Source organism: Saccostrea echinata, unplaced genomic scaffold, assembly GCF_033153115.1.
Source record: "Saccostrea echinata isolate AGI-Se365-2 ecotype Australia unplaced genomic scaffold, CSIRO_AGI_Sech_v1 ptg000064l, whole genome shotgun sequence".
Lineage (NCBI taxonomy): Eukaryota > Metazoa > Mollusca > Bivalvia > Ostreida > Ostreidae > Saccostrea > Saccostrea echinata.
This window is the reverse complement of record NW_026889813.1, coordinates 2,900,001-2,922,972: the sequence shown is the minus strand read 5'-3', so window position 1 is coordinate 2,922,972 and position 22,972 is coordinate 2,900,001. Positions and strand designations below refer to the sequence as shown.

The 22,972-nt window shown below is 33.1% G+C and overlaps 1 protein-coding gene across 1 annotated transcript in view; it reads right to left on the bottom strand.

Annotated features, from left to right (window-relative positions):
- Nucleotides 1-595: 595 nt before the first annotated feature.
- Nucleotides 596-22,972, bottom strand: part of LOC133175935 (uncharacterized) — a 34,711-nt gene continuing 12,334 nt past the window's right edge. Inside the window, exons 3-14 of the mRNA XM_061311088.1 lie at nt 18,142-18,269; nt 17,743-17,786; nt 16,968-17,133; nt 16,204-16,344; nt 7,590-7,720; nt 5,162-5,277; nt 3,771-3,868; nt 3,392-3,457; nt 3,146-3,256; nt 2,770-2,865; nt 2,549-2,635; nt 596-2,248 (exon numbers count right to left, since the gene is read on the bottom strand). Coding sequence (XP_061167072.1) covers nt 2,195-2,248; nt 2,549-2,635; nt 2,770-2,865; nt 3,146-3,256; nt 3,392-3,457; nt 3,771-3,868; nt 5,162-5,277; nt 7,590-7,720; nt 16,204-16,344; nt 16,968-17,133; nt 17,743-17,786; nt 18,142-18,269 — 1,238 coding nt within the window. The 3' untranslated portion in view covers nt 596-2,194. The remainder of the gene's footprint in view (nt 2,249-2,548; nt 2,636-2,769; nt 2,866-3,145; nt 3,257-3,391; nt 3,458-3,770; nt 3,869-5,161; nt 5,278-7,589; nt 7,721-16,203; nt 16,345-16,967; nt 17,134-17,742; nt 17,787-18,141; nt 18,270-22,972) is intronic.

Genomic DNA, 22,972 nt, shown 5'->3' with positions numbered 1-22,972 from the left:
CCATCGAGAGTCACCTGTATAAACAAGCAAAGTTCAATTTACACTCACTGTGCATTAATTATTTTATTCCAAGGCATTCAAATAGAGACATAAATAAATGTGAATGATATATATATGTCTCTGTTCAAATATAAATGATATCAATATTATAACATTACTTTATAAGTAACATAAATCTTAAAAATTAAAATATATCATCTTAAAAAAAAAGAACAACTGAAAATAATTCACATATTCAATTCTCTGGGTAAAAAATGCAACTATTTAAACCATGTATCCAGTTGAAAGCATCAGCACAAGTCACGCATTTAAATGCTTCTGTACATATATTTATGAAAATCACTCATATACACAGGTGAGCAACGAACAGTACTTCCTGTACAAAACACATTATGATGTATTGTAAGATATCAATAACATATAAGACAGCTTTCTACAGTTATTACACAAGTTTAAAAATGCAAATATTGAGCAGTATTTACTTACTTTATAAAAATGGATCACAACATAAAATTAAATAAAATGATAAACTTTGCAAGCAATTTATGAATGATGAAATCAATACTGGCAAACCTGGTGTAGAACCCCCCCCCCCCCCCCCCTTTTTCACCACAGAAACCTTGGGTAAATTTTCTTAAAGAGTATGAGTGATTTCTAAAGAGAAAATCAAGGGAAAACAGCTCCTGTGGGGGAATAATTTCTCCCCCATCTTTCTCACACATGCAGATCTGATGAAATTATTCAAACAAAGAGATGGATAGGTAGATAAGTAGATATTGATGGTATATATACCCTCAAACTTTGTTTGCAGAAGTTATACATGTATTTATGTCCTACATTTAGCTGCTGTAAATCACTTAATATTCACAAGAACTTTATTTTCACATAATTATGTGAGAAGTCTGCTCTTTATTTTCGCATACCGGTATATATTTGTTTTATTAAACATTATATTCACCATTAACCAAAATTTGTGAACATTTATTCTTGCTTACAAAAACCCAAATAACAATATTGCTAAAATAAGGTGTCTCAAATTTTTTATGATCTTTAGCATTACATCTAAATGCAACATAATTAACAGATGTGTATTTTAATTAAAAAAAAAAGAAAGAAAGAAAATATCTGTTCTCTTTTTCAGAGCATTATTTCTAATCACTGATAAACATGTATAGGAATTCTTCATTTATTTTAAAGCTGATAAATTTGTACATGAATTCTTTATTTATTTTAAAGCTCTTATCTGCTAACAAGAGGACAATAGCTCACAAGACTCTGCTAAGTAAGATTGCAAATAAATAAATTAAATGTGCAGTAAATCATGCAGAGAAGAGATTGATTTACATGTACATCAACTGTGCAAGAATTCTTTAATTGCTATAATTCTTACAATGAATTTTTGAGATTATTTTGACTTCAAAAGTGGGTGGAGCAAATTCATCTCTCAATTCTGCCTATTTAATTTATTAAACAGCAAATACCATCCAATCACTAGGGCATTTGCAACTTAGTATACAGTAGGAAATTTATGCCAAGTTTGGTGACAATCAACAAACTACCTCTTTAAAAAAAGGTAGCCAAAGCTTAGACCCCCCCAATGGGTACATCAGCTATTGCTGTAAAAAACAGAAGCATCACTTGGTTACAGCCACAAGAGCAAGGTCATGCTAACCAGATTTCATAGCAGCCAAGTTGTGTCTTATCACTCCAAATAGTGCTAAAAAAACTATACAATTTACAATGGAAATACAGATGAATACCATGAATATGTTGAAGGGAGTTTTAATAGTATAAAACTTTCTAAAGTGTATGCAAGACAGGTAAGAATGCGTCTTAATCTGAAAAGCTTACTCCAGCCAATATAGAAGGTGAGCGTAATATTCTCTCTATTGCACTATAAGTTGAATATTATTTGAATACTAGCAACTACTCTTTGAAAATACATATGGCACTATAGATGATTAAATTAACTTCACTGTACCTGTAATATATACATAATAAATAATCAACTAACAGAGAAACAAACAAACTACAACCATAAAATATTTTTTTATAGAAAAGCTTGTGCTTTCTATGGCTCTGAACTTGGTATGCTGGAGATTGAGTTCATCAGCTGGTCCCCTTATAATTGCATTGAGCTGTGACTAGATTGACCCTATGAACCATCTTCCTTTAGTCTCTATAGGCCTGTGTATTACTGCTGAATATAGTTGTCCTTTTCCAGCAGATTTTTCAGATCATCAAAAATCTGTTTTAAAAAAATTGACTTGCACTGTATGTGTAAATCATATTTTATGCGCATAAATTATTCTATCATAAAATCTGACATACAAATTTTATTGTTTAAGTGATTTAAGACAGAGTTTTCAATTTTTTATGATAATTATTCTTTGATTTTCAGTGAGACTTTACTCATCACAAAATACAAAAAAATTTCCCCCCATATTCACATTCACAGTAAATTCAAGCTTTCAGTTGACCACTATTACTTCTTACTGATCTTATCTTTGTGATAAATTTTAATAAATCATCATGTTAGGTTACCTACCTTTAGCACCCAAGTTCTGTTGTTGAGACATTTGTCAAGAATTTCAGCATTGCCTAGCTTGCTGTTTCCTTGTCTTAATATATCTACCTATAAATTGAAAATCACAGGTATTCATAGAAACGAACTGGCTCTGTACTTCAATCATTGATCACTCAGCTAAATCTAAAGCTACAGTTGAAAAATGGCTAGAAATTTGTAAAACTTGCATTGAAATATTTTACCTTGGCCTGGCATCGCTTGGATAAGTTGTACTTAAAATGGTACAGACTGTGAAAAGGTATGGCATACGTGGAGGCTGTTTTTCCAATCAGAAACTCCTACAGAGAAGTAACATGTAACATAATTCAGCAAACAGCAAGAGATAGCAGCATTGTGGGACAACTTCAGAAACTAATTAGTGGGATTATCACATATAGAACAAAATAAAGATGCATGTCTTTCTAATGGAGGTCCAGCAACAAAATTACATTCTAATTTAGGTCTAAAAACAAATCCATCCTCTTTCTAAATATTATAATTTTTTTTGCAATTTAGTTAGTACATGTATTGAAAATCCTCCCCTACACGTTTTCCATTTGTTTGAGTTATTCCCCTTACCACACTGCCATCCTCTACAGTGGCTTTATTTTCTGCTAGTGTTGTGTGATCATAGGATTGACCAAACAGGTGGACAGATTTTATAGCAGGCTCATTGGTAAATCGACATGCCTAAAAACAAATCAGAAACTTTAATCTTTTGATTAGATCTCAATCACACTCTTTATTTAACTGTTTTTTTTTTTAATTTCTTTATAAAGGAACACAATCTTTCCTTATATTTACAGACAAGATAAATAAACTTACTTGGCAGGCTACCTTCAGGTTTAGCCGATCTAGTTCCCTAATGTGTGGTTTGGATTGTAGGGCACTCTGAAACAATTAAAATTCATTTCATCTAACTTTTAAAGGACATTTTTTTTTCTTTAATGCAATTAATTACTGTATGATATTTAAGATTCCGAGACATGAGAGTATTTATATGAATTTCAATACCTCTACATACATGTAATAAATATTAACTCATTATGTTAGAAGTACTCAAGTTACCTCATCACATTTAAGTTATGATGCACATACACAGTGATTATTATTAGACAACCTTATCAGAGATGCTAGCTTAAACATGTGTTACTGTAAAAATTCATGTACCTCATGTTTTTCAAACCAAACTGAACAGTCTCACCTTAAACTTAAGTTTCCACTGCACTTTGGCGTCAATTTCAATCAACTTCTTGTCAATCAAGTCGTCAATGCTGTTAAGAGGTCCTAGGTAAAACTCCTCTGTAACAAAAACAATCAAAATAAACTTTCACGATTTAAATATTCACTAGTAAGACTATGTGGTAAAATATCTTTCCAAATTTTCTAATTCTTCACACACAATTGCATGCCTAGCAAAAACTTGGTGCTGCATTCTTTCAAATTCAGTCTTTGGAATTTCCAAGATGGCTACCAAGCTTCTGATTGACTCTTATTAAAATCAATTTTCTCAAAATGAACGTACCTAAACTAATACTGGCATAAGTGTATACAGAATACTGACATGTGATTATGATCTTGATGAAGGCAATGGTTCACAAGTTTTATAGTTTAAAATAGAATTTAAATTTAACATGATGCAGTGACAGCAAATGGAAATTAGCATTATGTATGTCTATGTAAAAAGTCCAAAAACAGTCCAAAATTTTATGATGACAGGGATAGACATTAACTTTCAGATTCACCTGCCCTTCGGGCAAGTGATCGCAATGTTTGACTTGTCCTAATGCAAAACTTGGTTGCCCAAAATTAAGAAAGAACTTAAGAAGAAAATTATTTATTACTTTAAACGTTATAAAGAATAGTGCATGCACTAACCAGGTTACCTTCTTTAAATAATTCTTTTTTTTATAAGAAAAAATGTGACCAAATACACTACTGCCAATTTGGCAAATTGAGCTACCTGAAAAAATTTCAATGCAGCATTTGTACATAAATGTGTACCACTGTACTTGTAAATTTAACCTGTTAACACACACTGCCATGCAGCAATAACCCCCCATTTCCTTTTGATAAAATTTATATTTAAAAAAAAATATTTTCGGTAGGATACTTTTGTGAATCGTGATTTTCAGAGATAACTGTGAAGCAATGCTAAAGGAAGATAGTTGCTACGAAACAAACATCCTATCTTGATCAGGATACATCATGTTACACTGTACTTATATTTTGTGCGTGAATAAATAATCTAATTTCCTAATAAGAAGTTAACAAAATTTTGTTAGACGTAGAAAATATTTACAACGAAAGAAAATAACAAACCCGATAATTCGGAACGCTAGCAAGGAATTCAGAATGCAAAAACATTGTCAGTCAGGTTCGTTGCGGAAATCAAGTGTTCAATTTATTGTTTTATTTATAAATTAATGTAAACTAAATAAATACATGTATGTACATTTGTATGAAAAAAATTCACTTGCCCGATCGGACAAATACGTTGACAATTTCAATAGCCCGAACTGATAATTTACTTGTACCGGGCAATCGAACAACCATTAATGTCGATCCCTGGATGATGTGAAAAGTATTGCTAACCTTTGGAGTCCAGTATTGCAGTAAGAAATCCAGGCTCTAAGGCACGACTGAGGAAAATCTGCAGATAAACATTAAACATGTCTGCCAGTGGATCTTCTTCATACTCATTTTCTAATCTGCAATGCAAGATTCACTTTCTTATACATGTAGCTCTCCTAATAACACAGACCATTTAAATCAAATTGTACCTTTAAATGCCCTAAAATACAGATACTTATATACAATTTTTATGTATCCTAGATAATATTTTGAGCACTAAGGTATAAAACAAGAGGCCCATGGGCCACATTGCTCACCTGAGCACATTGGCTAGGAGAAAAAAAGCGAAAATCAGTTCAGTATTGAAAAATTTACAGGGGGGAGGGGGGAAATTTTAAACTACCTGATGATGCTTTCATATCAATATAACAAATGGCTTTGCTATCCTTGAGCAGAAGAATTTTTCCCATACATTCATTTGTAAAAATTTGATCCTCCATTGTGCCCCCACCCTACCCCTGGGGGCCCTGATTTGAACAAACTTGAATCTACACTACCTGAGAATGCTTCCATTTAAATATGACCAGTCATGACTTTGCTGATCTTGAGAGGAAGATTTTTAAAGTTTTTTCTATATACTTTTATGAAAAACTTTGATCCCCCATTGTGGCCCCATACTATCCCCCCCCCCCGGGGGGGGGGGGGGGGGGGGGGTCATGATTTGAACAAACTTGAATCTACACTACCTGAGGATGCTTCCATATAAATATGACCAATCATGGCTTTACTGTTCTTAAGAAGAAGATTTCTAAAGATATTTTCCTATATATGTCTATATAGAACTTTGATCCCCCATTGTGGCCCCACCCTACCCCCGGGGGTCAAGATTTGAACAACCTTGAATCTACACCACCTGAGGATGCTTCCATTTAAATATGACCAATCATGGCTTTACTGTTCTTAAGAAAAAGATTTTTAAAGATATTTTCCTATATATGTCTATGTAGAACTTTGATCCCCCATTGTGGCCCCACCCTAACCCTGGGGGTCATGATTTGAACAAACTTGAATCTACACCACCTCAGGATGTTTCCATATAAATATGACCAATCATGGCTTTACTATTCTTAAGAAGAAGATTTTTTTAAGATATTTTCCTATATATGTCTATGTAGAACTTTGATCCCCCATTGTGGCCCCACCCTACCCCCGGGGGTCATGATTTGAACAAACTTGAATCTACACCACCTCAGGATGCTTTCCTATAAATATGACCAATCATGGCTTTTCTGTTCTTAAGAAGAAGATTTCTAAAGATATTTTCCTATATATGTCTATGTAGAACTTTGATCCCCCATTGTGGCCCCACCCTACCCCCGGGGGTCATGATTTGAACAAACTTGAATCTATTCCACCTAAGGATGCTTCCCTATAAATATGACCAATCATGGCTTTACTGTTCTTAAGAAGAAGATTTCTAAAGATATTTTCCCATATATATCTATGTAGAACTTTGATCCCCCATTGTCGCCCCACCCTACCCCCGGGGGTCATGATTTGAACAACCTTGAATCTTCACCACTTGAGGATGTTTCCATATAAATATGACTAATCATGGCTTTACTGTTCTTAAGAAAAAGATTTTTACAGATATTTTCCTATATATATCTATGTAGAACTTTGATCCCCCATTGTGGCCCCACCCTACCCCCGGGGGTCATGATTTGAACAGACTTGAATCTACACCACCTAAGGATGCTTCCCTATAAATATGACCAATCATGGCTTTACTGTTCTTAAGAAGAAGATTTTTAAAGATATTTTCCTATATATATCTATGTAGAACTTTCATCCCCCATTGTTGCCCCACCCTACCCCCGGGGGTCATGATTTGAACAAACTTGAATCTACACCACCTGAGGATGTTTCCACATAAGTTTCATCTTTCCTGGTCCAGTGGTTCTTGAGAAGAAGATTTTTAAATGATGCCATTATTTTTTCACTAATTCCTAATTATCTCCCCTTGAAAGAAGGCGTGGCCCTTCATTTGAACAAACTTGAATTCCCTTCACCCAAGGATACTTTGTGGCAAGTTTGGTTGAATTTGGCCCAGTGGTTCTTGAGAAGAAGTCGAAAATGTGAAAAGTTTACAGACGGACGACGGACAAAAAGTGATCAGAAAAGCTCACTTGAGCCTTCGGCTCAGGTGAGCTAAAAATCATGTTTATATTGAACATAAACATGGCAAATACTTGCTCATAACAATGTCATAATTTTTCAACTAGTACTATAAGTACATGTATGTATACATGTAGATGAATTACTACATCTGTAGGCGATTAAAGATGCAAAGAAGAAAGCTAAACTGACCCTGATGATTCTGTGAAACTGTTTTACTAGATATACGCATATAGACATAAAGTGAGTATCTTTGGATAAATTTTCTCACCTAGAGTCAAGTTTAGGTTTCGGACGATCTGCTTCACACACCTCTACTACATGACCATCTCGTTCATTTTTAATGGTGGTTACTTTTATTGGGATGTACTCTAAATCCATTTTTGGCAAATAACTGGAGTACTGAAAGGAAATCAACACTCATACAATTTGAAAACATTCTTGTCTACAAGATTAATTAGTTTGAGCAATCATAGAATGGATAATACATGCTGGTACTTAATTGTGTTTCTTATCTATTTACATATGTGCAATCATAACACATTTTAACCATGCAATGAAGTTTAAAAACCACATTCTACATTTTAGAGTACTGTGACTCAATTACAAACTAATATTCCCAAATTTTTCAGAGAACTTTTTCTACGAGATCAGAAATATCAAAGACTTTTGTACCTGCTCATTGACTTAAAAAAACAAGCACAGACTTATCTACCGTATATACTCGCCTATAAGTTGGTTTTTTTGGGAGTTAAAATTTGGTCCAAAACTCTATGTCCGACTTATAGGCAAGTTATAAAAAGATTGGTATTTTAGAGGGTCAGGCCCTCTAAAATAAGCTTAAACAAGATGTGTTTGTGAAACACTGATGCCCCCGTATGGCAGCTTATGGCGAAGGTTAAAGTTTCTTCAAATGCAAGTCAAAATCCAGGCCAAAAGATAAGAAATGTTGATACCCAAAGAAAGGTCTTGTCTCGAGGAATACACCTATGAAATTTGAAAGACCTAGATACAACAGTTCAGAAGTTATGGCGAAGGTTAAAGTTTTTTTAATAAAAGTCAAACGTCAAGGTCAAGGTCAAAGTGGTTGGTATCCAAAGGAAGATCTTGTCACAAGGATTACATATGTGAAGTATGAAAGCCCTAGCACCAACCATTCAAAAGTTATGGCCAAGGTTAAAGTTTTTCAAAAGTAGATCAAACTCCTAGGTCAAGGTCAAAGGGTCAAATAGGTTGGTATCCAAAGGAAGGTCTTGTCACAAGGATTACATATGTGAAGTATAAAAGCCCTAGCATCAACCATTCAAAAGTTATGGCCAAGGTTAAAGTTTTTCAAAAGTAGGTCAAACTCCTAGGTCAAGGTCAAAAGGTCAAAGTGGTGGTTGGTATCCAAAGGAAGGTCTTGTCGCAAGGATTACATATGTGAAGTATGAAAGCCCTAGCATCAACCATTCAAAAGTTATGGCCAAGGTTAAAGTTTTTCAAAAGTAGGTCAAACTCCTAGGTCAAGGTCGAAAGGTCAAAGTGGTGGTTGGTATCCAAAGGAAGGTCTTGTCGCAAGGATTACATATGTGAAGTATGAAAGCCCTAGCTCCAACCATTCAAAAGTTGTGGCCAAGGTTAAAGTTTTTCAAAAGTAGGTCAAACTCCAAGGTCAAAGTCAAAAGGTCAAAGTTGTTGGTATCCAAAGGAAGGCCTTGTCACAAAGAATACACATGTGAAGTTTGAAACCCCAAGCACCAACTGTTCAGAAGTTATGGCTAAGGTTAAAGTCTCATAAAATTTTGCAAAAGTAGGTCAAACTCCAAGGTCAAGGTCAAAAGGTCAAATATGATGGTACCCAAAGAAAGGTCTTGTCACAAGGAATACACATGTGAAATATAAAAGTCATAGCTCCAACCAATCAAAAGTTATGGGCAAGGTTAAAGTTGACAACAGACAGACAGACAAACAGATAAACAGATAAACAGATAAACAGACAAACAGACAAACAGACAGACAGGACAAAAACAATATACCCCCGGGATCTTTCGATCCGGGGGCATAAAAATTCAACCAACTTATAGGCGGACCGACTTATATGCGAGTATATACTGTATACTTATGACTGCTGAACTATTCCAGAGTTTCATACTTGCTGGACTATTTTGACTTACTGTGCAGGTGACCATGTGAATTATCTTCCCTCTGTCAGTAAATAACCCATGCTAACTCTACAAGTGGCCATGAGACGTACATGTATCTTCCCTCTATCAGTAAATAACTCATACTTACTCTACAGGTGGCCATGAGAAGTATCTTCCCTCTATCAGTAAATAACTCATGCTAACTCTACAAGTGGCCATGAGAAGTATCTTCCTTCTATCAGTAAATAACTCATGCTAACTCTACAGGTGGCCATGAGAAGAATCTTCCCTCTATCAGTAAATGATTCATTCTTACTGTACAGGTGACCAGGTGATGTATCTTCCCTCTATCAGTAAATGTAAAGGTGGCTATGTGAAATATCTTCCCTCTTTCATTTAAGTACAGGTCCACGTAACAATCAGGCAGGAGGTGATACAAAGGGTATTCAGAAATTAATGATTTTTCACACACAGGTTTTTCTTGGGCTTTTAGTTGTATATGTGGAAGGAAAAATATTTTGGGTCATTGTTACTATGGAAACCTGGACAAAGAAATTTCCCTAGCAACCGCCCAATTTTTCTTTGTAGATTGACGAAATTTCACTCATTTTGAAGGCTTTATACGAAACGTATATAAAGTGATTTTTTTCTTTTATCTAGTATAATAAGAAAGATACATTTTTAAAGTGTTCTGTCAACGTAATAAAAAGAAATTACATTCTCTAATATATTTGCTATAGACACAGGTAAAGATACATGTTTCCCATTTTTTGCTGATTCAGCATTTTGCTTGATTTAAGCAAAAATCAAGTCAATATTATTCATTTCACCATCTTAATACAACTGTTTCATCTATTTCGTGTAAAACTACAGGAAAGCTTCTCTAAGAATTTGAAATAAAAAGTTTGCAAATTTGAAAATTCCTATCTGTTGCTAAGCAACAGAAATGGATGGTTTGATTAATTAAAAAGGGATAATTGTAAAACATTGGAAGAAAAATCGTATAAATTGTAGTCATTGAGTAGCAAATACAAATTTTAAACTAATAAAATATTCAATATTCTTCCTTGTATACTAAAGACTATTTTACAATAAGCTATCTCCTTAGCAACAGCAAATTTTCCTTAGCAACGAAGCATTGAAAGTTATTTATAGCACATATTCATCTAAGTTTTTAAAAGATTATCTGATTCTTATTGTTGAATTGCTATTGCCCAGAATCGACATTGTCAAACTGGTTTTTAAAAAGTATGTTTTTAAGTTAATTCATCCATAGCAACAGAACTTGTCTACATAGCCACAAATGTATTTTATAAAGAATCAGTATGTAGCAATTCCTCAACAAAATTTGTGTCTTTAAAGGATGTTTACTAGGCAAAAACATTTTACTTATGGGAATGAAAAATCATTTATTTGACTTATGACTATGGTATTTTTTTCACTTTGAAATAGTAAATCAATGACCTACTTTTCATGCCAGTGGCCAATTGAGACTTGAGAGTCTTAAACTTTCTTGTAAATTCCTGAAAATTTTGCATCATGACCAATATTTGCATCGAAAATTTGAAACTAAATGCAATTAAAAAAAATTCCATCTCCCATGGCAACAGAAAATTTTCTTTAGCAACAAGGCAAGGAAAGTAATATTTAGCACAAACATGTATTCATAAAATTTTTTAAAAATATTTCTATTACATTTTTGCAGTAAAACTGAATTTGCGCAGTCTGACTGGCTCTTCTACTTTTTTGTTGAATCTTCTTATGCTATTAAAATTGTAACAAATATTCAAATATCCCACATAAACAAAGTTTGGGGCTTGGGGAGTTGGGGGGTCGGGGTGTGTGTTATACAGAAATCCCTTTACTGTGTGTCCTTCCGTCCATGCAATCTTCTCGCTATAACTTGAAAAACACTGGAAGCTCATACTTTGTACAGAGATTGCTTATGACCCAAGGAGGTGCCATGCCCTCGACACAAGGTCATGCCAGCATGTTCAAGGTCACTGGCATAAAAGTTATTGCCCGGTCCAAAACTTTGTAACGGGGAATCATTGGATGCTCATACTTAGCACAGTAATAGCTTTGTTGACCTAAGTGTGTTAAGACCTTGACCCAAAGCCATTTTGATTAGTTCAAGGTCATTTGGTGAAATTTTTTATAATTATCTGGGTAATAAGTGATTTTGTAACGGCGAATCTCTGGAAGCTCATACATGGAATAAAATTTGCTGATGATCAAAGAGTGTTTATTGACCTTGACCCTAGGTCATTCCGGCAAGTACGTATTCAGTGGCAGAAAAACTTTATAATGGAGAATTACTGGAAGCTCATACTTGGTACAAAGATTGCTTTTGATTTAAGAGTAAAGCCGACCTTAACCCAAACCCATTTTTGCACGCAAGTTCAAGTTCACTTACAGAAAGTATAAAATTCTGGTTTGTCCTTTTAACTTTGTAATTGAGAATTAATTGGCTTATACATTGTACAGAGAATGCTTTTGACCGTGGGTAATTCATGACCCTGACCCATGTAGGTTTTGGCAAGTTGAAGGTCACTGACAAAAACATATTAAATGCTTGTCTGAACTCCAACTTTGTAATGGTGTTTCACTTGTAGCTTTACTTGAAACAGAGCTTGCTAATGATCCGACGGTGTGTCCTCATATTGAATAAAGATCATTCCTCCAAGCTCAAGATCACTGGCTGGAAAGGAAAAAAAATCCTTGACTTTGACAGAATCAACAACGATCATCCTTTTTCTTGGGGGAACCAATTTGAAGTTTGTCATGCTAAGGATTTTTAGCTAACCTGAGCGAAGGCTCAAGTGAGCTTTTCTGATCAAAAAGAGTCCGACGTCTGTCGTCGTTGTTATTGTAAACTCTTCACATTTTCATCTACCTCTCAAGAACCACTGGGCCAATTTCAACCAAACTAACCACAAAGTATCCTTGAGTAAAGGGGATTCAAGTTTGTTCAGATGAAGGGACACGCCTTCTTCCAAAGGGATATTACGATGATGATTTTGTGAAAAACTAATGGCATCATTTAAAAAAAAAATCTTGTTCAAATCATAACCATGGGGGTAGGGCGGGGCCACAATGGGCGATCAAAGTTTTAAATATGAAGACAAAGGGGAAATCTTAAATTATTCACAAGACCAACAAAGCCATGATTGGTCATAAAAATATAAAAGCACCCTCAGGTAATGTAGATTTAAATTTTTTCAAATCATGACCACCCAGGAGAATAGAGGCGCCATAACAGGAGTTCATATTTATACAAAGGAATATTAAGGATATAATCAATAAAAAATTACTATTAATGGGTTCAGTCAGCATACAATTCAAAGATAGATTGCATTTGCTGACAAAGTCATTGTATCGACCATAGAACTTGTAAAATTATGACTATAAACAAGACTGTTGATATTCTTATTTCATCAACTTGTTTGTCAGTAGCTTGCCTCCTTTTAGAAATTATTCGTAACTAGAGCATCTCTTGTGTATTGAACCAACTTGGAGATATAAAACAAGCTTAGATTACAGTCAAAGCACAAACTTTAATTGTTTATTTCATGAAACAAGACTAACACTATTTTTCAGTGTATTTCTTTTATTTTTTCATTAAGCTCGTTATATCAAAAATGTTTTTTAGTTATTACATGTAAATATCCTGTCATAACTAGACTAGTAAATAATAAAAATCGAGAGTTAGTTATCTCGTAATAATTTAATTCTGGTTGTAACACGTCATTTGATAGAATAAAAGATGTAGTTTATACCGTATAACATATGTTGCCTACGTCACAATGACCTTCGCCAAAAACGTATTATTTGGCTTGACGTACTTTTAAAATATGCTTAATTTGAAGGCATTTCTTAAGGAAAATTGCCTTAATTGGAAAATTAAATTATAAGAAATGAATTTAATTAATAGCTGCCCAAGTTACATTGGTATAACCTGGGTTGGAACAGTTTACGCTTTTTTATTAACCGCTTCACGGTTTATAAAGCGGAAACTGTCCCAACGCAGGTTATACCGTACAGTATAACTGGAGTAGCTATTAAATTCATTCCTTAAATAATAAATTAGTTACCCCAATAAAATGAATTTCCTATCTTGCTTTTATAACGAGTTGGTATCATATTAGAATAATTTTTTAATCTCATTCTCCGGGAGTTAGTAGTCTCGTTACAACGAGTTTGTTATCTTGTTAAAACGTTTCAACGAGTTAGTCATTTTTTTTTAATAAATTAGCTATCTTGTTCATGAGTTAGTATCTCATTATAACTTATTACATATGTAGTAATCTCATCAAAATAAGTTTTTTTATCTTGTAATTCAGGAGACAGAAGTCTCGCTACAAAGAGTTTGTTTATTTAGGTTTTCTGTCTTAGCCAATCTTGATAGCTTTGCTTACATTTTTATCTGCCAGTCAAATTGCGCACAGTACCGAACCGTCTAAACTCCTTATAAGTAAATGGTTTGAATATTTATAGTTTTAATATACTATTTTCCACCTTTGTTGAACAGTTGAAACTGTTGAAAAATAATTATGATATCTTGCTGCAAAACAAAATACTAAGTATATCATGGGCGTTAATATATATTTGATGAAGAAAATAGGTGGATTGTGAAAAATGTAAAAAAAAAAAAAAAAAAAAAAAAAAAAAAAAAAAAAAGAAAAAGTAAAAAAAAAAAAAAAAAAAAAAAAACTGATACTTTAAAATACAGTTATTGACTTTTGAATTATGTCTACTTGTTACTATACGAACTTTGTCAGGAACTGATTAACCTCAGCCTTCGGCCTCGGTCAACCAATACCTCACCAGGTCTGCATTGTCACAAGTAGACCTTATCAAAAATCTTTTCTTTTTTTTTTATTACGAGATTACTGTTTGTTTTTTTTTTTAAGACTTATCAGAAGTTAGACTATCCAGTTTTCGTTGCAAATATTAGTCATGATGCAAAATTTTCAGGAATTTGCAAGAAATTTTAAGACTGTAGAGTCTCAATAAGCCACTAGCATGAAAAATAGGTTATTGCTCAACTTTTGTTGAGGAATTGCTACATACTGATTTACTATTTCAAAGTGAAAAAAATACCACAGTCATAAGTCAAGTAAGTAATATTCATTCCCATTAGTAGAATGTTTTTGCCTAGTAAACATCCTTTAAAGACAAAGATTTTTGTTGAGGAATTGCTACATACTGATTCTTTATAAAATACATTTTGCTATGTAGACAAGTTCTGTTGTTATGGATGAATTAACTTAAAAATACCTTTTTAAAAACCAGTTTGACAATGTCGATTCTGGGCAATAGCAATTCAACAATAAGAATCAGATAATCTTTTAAAAACTTAGATGAATATGTGCTATAAATAACTTTCAATGCTTCGTTGCTAAGGAAAATTTGCTGTTGCTATGGAGATAGCTTATTGTAAAATAGTCTTTAGTATACAAGGAAGAATACTGTATATTTTACTATTTTAAAATTTGTCTTTGGTACTCAATGATTACAATTTATTCGATTTTTCTTGCAATGCTTTTCATTTTCTCCTTTTTTAATTAATCAAACCATCCATTTTTGTTGCTTAGCAACAGATAGGAATTTTCAAATTTGCAAAACTTTTTATTTCAAATTCTTAGAGAAGCTTTCCTGTAGTTTTACACGAAATAGATGAAACAGTTGTATTAAGATGGTGAAATGAATAATATCAACTTGATTTTTGCTAAAATCAAGCAAAATGCTGAATCAGCAAAAAATGGGAAACATGTATCTTTACCTGTGTCTATAGCAAATATATTAGAGAATGTAATTTCTTTTTATTACATTGACAGAACACTTTAAAAATGTATCTTTCTTATTACACTAAAAAAGAGAAAAAAATCACTATATTTACGTTTCGTATAAAGCCTTTCGTCAATCTACAAAGAAAAATTGGGCGGTTGCTAGGGAAATTTCTTTGTCCAGGTTTCCATAGTAACAATAACCCAAAATATTTTCCTTCTACATACACAGCTTATAGACCAAGAAAAAACTGTGAGTGAAAAATCATTAATTTCTGAGAACCCCCATGTATCACCTTTTATATATAGGCTGCCTGATTGTTTCGTGGAACTGTACTTAATAACTCATACTTACTGTGCAGGTGGCCATGTGATGTATCTTCCCTTTATCAGTAAATAACTCATACTTACTGTGCAGGTGGCCATGTGATGTATCTTCCCTCTATCAGTAAATAGCTCATACTTACTGTACAGGTAGCCATGTGATGTATCTTCCCTCTATCAGTAAATAGCTCATACTTACTGTACAGGTGGCCATGTGATGTATCTTCCCTCTATCAGTAAATAGCTCATACTTACTGTACAGGTGGCCATGTGATGTATCTTCCCTTTATCAGTAAATAACTCATACTTACTGTGCAGGTGGCCATGTGATGTATCTTCCCTCTATCAGTAAATAGCTCATACTTACTGTGCAGGTGGCCATGTGATGTATCTTCCCTCTATCAGTAAATAGCTCATACTTACTGTACAGGTGGCCATGTGATGTATCTTCCCTCTATCAGTAAATAGCTCATACTTACTGTACAGGTGCCATGTGATGTATCTTCCCTCTATCAGTAAATAACTCATACTTACTGTGCAGGTGGCCATGTGATGTATCTTCCCTTTATCAGTAAATAACTCATACTTACTGTGCAGGTGGCCATGTGAAGTATCTTCCCTCTATCAGTAAATAGCTCATACTTACTGTACAGGTGGCCATGTGAAGTATCTTCCCTTTATCAGTAAATAGCTCATACTTCTTCATCATTTTACCGGGATCTATCCTCCAGATTGGAAAACGCTCAAAATTGTTCAAGTCATTTTTGGCCATCACAAAATCACCTATCTGTCAGACACAATTAAAACTTTCCTTGAAGCATTTTACTTCATCTTCACATTTGAAAGTCACAAACATATGGATTCAAGAAGGATATACATGCAAGAGAGAAGAGCCCTATAAATTACTGGCTGAGACATAAGGAAGATCTCTTATGACTTTACTGGATGGAAAAAGCAATTTGTTTTAGAAATATAAAAGACAATGGATATTTTTATACATATATGTATGTAAATATTTATGAAATCTTTTATAATTTCCAATTACGGGACTTTTAAAATAAAACAAAATCTCATTTTTTTACTCTCAGAAAGAAGAACTGTTGATGTATACATGTGTGGAGATATTAAATAAACACACAATACTCAACATCTTTAATATCTAAGCATCCCCTCCATACTGTATCTTTTTAAAAGCATACATATATATGTGGATACTAATAACCTTGTACGAAGTTGAACACTTCATCCTACATACAGGAACTCAAAAATAGTGATGTGAGTTCTCACACCTTACTTTAGATCCTATCACAATGGAGGAGAGTAAGACCTTTTTACATCAGTGTAAGTACAATTGATCAATACAACTGTAACACAGTGCAGTACTTAGCATGAGACCCTGATACGCCTTACCCTGAATACTGGTAGGGGGAACACAGATTCTGGAGGTCTTGGTTCTGGCTTAGCAAGTGGTACAGCTGGTGTTTTATCAACAGGAGTGAACACTTTGGCCTTCTTTTTGCTGAGATCAGTATTTTCGTTTTCAACTTCTAATGATGCTCTGTTGGAATTGCGTCGCCTTCAATAAAACATCCAAAACTGTTGCAATTTTTCACACAATAAAATAAACTTTGTATTTCCACTTAAATTCTTTTAAAACCTTTTAACTCCATTTTATTAAAAATTCAACAATTTATTTTTTGAAAAGTACTTAGTACACATATTGAACAGCTTTAAGGACCCTCTCTACACTGCACCCTATTTTCAGGGTATTTTTGTGTAATTAGACTGACCAACCATTTGACATATGGAGAGAATAAATTGTAATCTGAACTGTATTACATAATTTGAAATAAATCCAAGTATTCTAAACATTTTATTAGACCAAAATAGAGCATTTGAAAACTTTATTTACATGTATTTTATCCATTTGAGTAAGCAAAGGCAATTTTTCTTCATTATTACTGCATTGTCTTTGAAGATTTTTCCTGAATAAAAAAGGCACGCTCCCTATATTAAAAATGGGTTAATTAATTTCAAAATAACCTCCTTTATGCTATATAATTTTCTCAAAGTCCAAAAAACATTTTTCATCGGTGTATAGAGGGTCCTTAATACAAAAAAATTATTTTTGCACTAAATACATGAATTTAGTATCCAAATTTTGCCCTATTTCAGTAAAATTTACCTTCTTCCTCTTGGTGCTTTTGCTTTAGGTTCCTTTTTGGTTTCCTAAGAAATATTTAAAAACTCATATTCTAGTGAGCACTTTAAATGGTTATAATCTTCATGAATGTTCAAATGACATTTTTATCAACTTATTTGTAGAGAGTGTTTATTTTTTGTAACTATTACATATAAATTGTGTTTAAGCAAATGTGTAAGCAGAATGTGTGGGCAAAATCCTGGCTACAGAATATATATTACATTCAACACAATATACAGATATAAAGCATTTACAATTCTAAAACTTGAAAAAATTTGAAACCTTATCCGATCTCAACTAATACATGTAATAAGAAGTGTGATGACATAAACAAATTTTTTCCCTAAAATTCAGAAAAGAGATGACATTATTTACACTTACAACTTCAAACGGGGCCCAGTCTGGATCACGGTCAGAATCATAGGCTTCCTCATCACTAGGGGTTTTCCTGCTGAAGGGAGCGATGGGACCCAAAACCTCATCATCACTATCGGATTCTACATATTTCTCTGTCAAGGTCAATCATAGATTAATATCAATTTGGAACATTTCTATGTTGTACATTAATTGCAACACTGGACATATACTAACATACGGAAATGTGATCGTTTTTCTTTTCTGGTCTGAGTACATGTATGGTATATCAAAACCACTAGATTTGCAGGACTCAAACCTAAATCTGAGCCAGGTAATGGGGTCAATATAAAAAATACTGACATTTAGTCCATAATTGGCAATGTTAAAATTCCTATGAAAAGAAAATCACTTTTATTACATGTGAAACTTTGAACCTAAAACATATTCAAAGATAAAGATTATGTAGCTATAGCTAGAACTGTTTTAACATGTTTAAAAAATCCAAAGTTTAGAAAATCACCATGCTTCTTAAATGCGTGTCTACGAGAAAACCATGCAAAATCCAAATTTTATTATGAAAGGCATTGTGATCATTTTGACTGATTTTATTGTTTCTGATTAGCATCATGTATCCTCTAATAAATCCCAGTATCAAAACTGTCAGGTACCTTTGGGGATCCCTATTATAGCCCTATATTCTATTTTTAGCACATTTTATGAAAATATTTTGAAAAACACTCATAGATAAAGAGAAAAAAATTGCAGGAAAAAAAAGCACTTTTATTCAAATGTTACATATTAAATAAATTTAAAGGAAGTGCTCTAACTAGAAATATTTTATTTAATTTCATTTATCAACACTGATTCTGTAAAAGTGGGGTCTAAAATTAGATTAAATCAATGTGTTTAAAATACCACTATCTTTAGAATGCTGTAAAAACCCAAGAAACGCTTAAAACATTATAAATATCAGTTTAATTGCAAAAATCCTTCAAAATCAATATATAGTTAAAAGGAATTTGGTTGCAAATGGCATTATGCTAATTTAAAAATAGATTGAAGTTGGCTGAAACTATTAGAAAATTTATCTCCCTTAGTGGAACTCTCCTTATTTAAAGGAATTAAAAGTGTGATGTCTTAATGGCAGACGAAAAGATGAAGTGTTGATTTGAGGACAATATTATGATAAAAGATCTCTAGCTTTGTTGAAAGATTTTAAAATAGATTCAGCTGAATATACAAGGTATTTTAATGCAGCACAGAAGACATTTCTGTCCCTGAAACGCTTCTTATCGTTAACCATCTTGAACCATGCAGTTGTTATGGGACTTGGACAGTCTAATTTCTGTAAACATACCTACATGTACATGTATGTGTCAAACACAGAAATATACTTATTCTACACTGGAAAAGGAAAAAAAGAACATGTTGTCACCCATACCTGATAGGGGAGACGCTATAATTATGCAAACCCGTTAACTGAGAGGGTCAAGCTGAATGAGGTTTTGCCTGTTGGAACTGGTAAGAACATTATGCAGTTTAAAAACTTACGGAATTTTGCTAAACCATTGAAATTAACTTAATTTCTGACCTTAAAGTTTTCAGAGAGACACTGTACATGATATTTGGGTTGTCAATAAGAAATGAAACAGATTTATAAAAAAAAAAAAAAAAAAGCATGTTGGGGGTTCCTCCCCTTCGTGAGGGTTGAGAGGGCAATACCAGAGTAATTGGGGAATTATGTCATTATAGGTGAAGAAATTCCCCAGTCCCACAGGTCTTAAGGACAACCCTATACATGTAAATATAATATCACAAAGTGATATCATAATTGGAAATATTTACTGACTTTGTCTTTATAGTTTGTGAAAACCTATTGATATCAAGTTTATACAACTTATATGTCCAATCTATAATGATTTATATCTATCAACTAATTTGATTCCTAATTGTTACAGGTATATGCAAAAGATGTATAGAAACACACATTAAAAAATCAGTATGGAAGTAAAGCTGAAGGAAGAGCTTAAAGGTACATAATTATACATATACTGTGTGTTTATAATTATATGTAAAAGTTTTATCAAATTATTTCTAAAATTTACTCAGTAGCTTATACATCAAGTTTCACTTTTGAAGCAAAATTACCTGCTTTTATTATGTTATAGCTGAAATACATGTAAAAAGTGAAAACTCTTGAGCAGCAGTCCACTTGTTAATTCTTGTTCTCATTCGAGTATATTTAGTACTCACATGAATTAAAGATTCTACAGTAAATGTTGATGAATGGCTTTTACACTCAATAGTTTCATAATATTGATAGATTTCACATGTAAATGATCCAATCCTGTTTGGAAATAAAATTTCAATTGCATATTATTTTGAATTAGTTCTAAAAATAAAATCTCAAGTGTGATTTCTGTTTCATTTTATGTGTACATAACTGGTTATAAGTTTTCATGTAACTATGATGATTATTAAGTATTGTATAGTTAATATTAAAATTAATGTTTATTCTTTAGCAGAAATGTGTTCCTATTGACAAGGCAACAATTGAATCAAACCAAACAGGTGATCACTTACTGTAATATAATATAATATTTTTAAGGTACTACATAATAATAAAGATAATGTCAATGTTTAATATCTCAAAAAAATAAAATTAACAAATATGTTTCATTTCCACACTGAAAAATATAACTAAGTGGACATTGTTATCATGTAGTTCAATGACATGAACCAGAGTTTGTACATGTGGTTAACATTTTATAATGTATATATACAAGTTACTATAATCATGATAATATACATGTAACTGCTCATTCACATTACTGATAAGTAAAATAACAAAGAACAATTTATGTGAAGTTAGGTCTAAATGGTGAAGATGCCTGAATATGTGACCGATAAACTGAAAAGTCCAGTCCATATAGTTCAAGTTTTGAGCTTTAAAATTATTTAATTATGATTCATTCAAAATGTTTCAGCATTAGCATTTTTAGCATTAACTGTAATGTATAAGGGTATATATACTTCATGGCTTTTTCAATTATTTTACAGAGCAAAGAGTGGGGGAAAATGGAAGAAGTCATGGACATAACAGAAAACATATGACCTAATACCTGCAGGTAACAGCCTCCAACCCCTCCCCCCCCCCCAACCCCCCAATAAATGTTTATTGGTCTGTCCATTGGTCATTCTGTCTGTACATGTATGTACTATAACACTTTAATTTGGGAACAATATCTCTTAAGCCTTTGAGCTTTTGCAATATCATTTCATATCACAACTCCTTACAGCCTAGAGAAGATCCCTATTGATTTGAGGTCAAAAGGTCAAGGTTGGAAATTCCTACATTACAAAAAAAATTCAAATAATAACTTTAGTTTCCCTTGAGCTTTTTCTGTTAAATTTTATATCATAATTCCCAATGACTTAAAGAAATCCCCTTTGATTTCAAAGTTAAAAGGTTTAGTTGAAAAATTCATATCTTGCAATAAATAATGTCCTAGTGATAACTTTGGTTCTCTTTGAGGTCTTGAATTTATTTCTTTAATAAAAAAAGACACCAATTGACTTTAAGGCCAAAAGCTGAAAAGTTAAGGTTGACCTTTTTCTTTTTCCATCTGCATGTTTTTTTTTTGGTCCAGTTCTTCCATCCTCATTTTTTTCCATAAGTGGGGGCCACAATTCTCTGAATTAGCTTGTTTTATATTTGGATCATTTGCAGGTTTGCATTAAACTCAATTAGCCATTTAAGGCATTTGGATCTCTTACAAAATAGGAAATAAAGGTGATTCAGGCTAGCATTGCCAAGGTCCCTTTGTTGTAAAATTGAAATTATTCCCAAATTCCCCATGTCATTTAGAACATCAAAATACATGCTCTTTTGCTTTTGGGTATAAATGAAAATTTACTGTACTAAAATGTCTTCTTTGATTATCATAATTATTGCAATATCAATTATGAACTTTAATTCAAACATCAATTTGTCATTGCTTTTACAGATTTTGAATTCATATCATCAGTGCATCTAAATTGGTCAAAAGATGAAAGATCTCAGCAAAAATTGTTCAATCATGCAAAGCATATCCTGTCAAATGGAGATTACCCTCCCTTAAAGTGTCAAGTATCTCAGAAATTGGACTATTTGCAATACTGTTCAGGAATATTTTACATATGTCAGTACATTTAGCAATAGGGCCTGTTGCACCATGCCAAGGTACAGAGTTGATGCTTCAAGCTGTCGACGGCATTCCAAAGGAAAAGGATGAAACTTTTTTTTAGCTCACCTGAGCCGAAGGCTCAAGTGAGCTTTTCTGATCGAAATATGTCCATTGTCTGTCGTCGTCGTTGTCGTGGTTGTAAACTTTTCACATTTTCATCTTCTTCTCAAGAACCACTGTGCCAATTCTCAAGATGTCTTCTCAAGAACAGCAAAGCCATGATTGGTCATTTTTATATGGGTGCATCCTCAGGTAGTGAAGATTCAAGTTTGTTCCAGTCATGACCCCCCCTCCCCCAGGGGTAGGGTGGGACCACAATGGGCGATCAAAGTTTTACATAGGAATACATAGGAAAAAGCCTTTTAAAATCTTCTTCTCAAGAACAGCAAAGCCATAATTAGTCATATTTAAATGGAAGCATCCTCAGGTAATGTAGACTCAAATTTTGTTCAAATCATGACCCCCCCTCCCCCCCCCCCCCCCCTCCCCAAAGAGAATAGGGGGGCCATAACAGGGGATCGGAGTTATACAAAGGAATACAAATGATATATCAATAAAAAATGTCTTGGTAAGAACAGCAGAGCCATTATTTGTCATATTAATTCAAATATTATTATTTTGCTTTATTT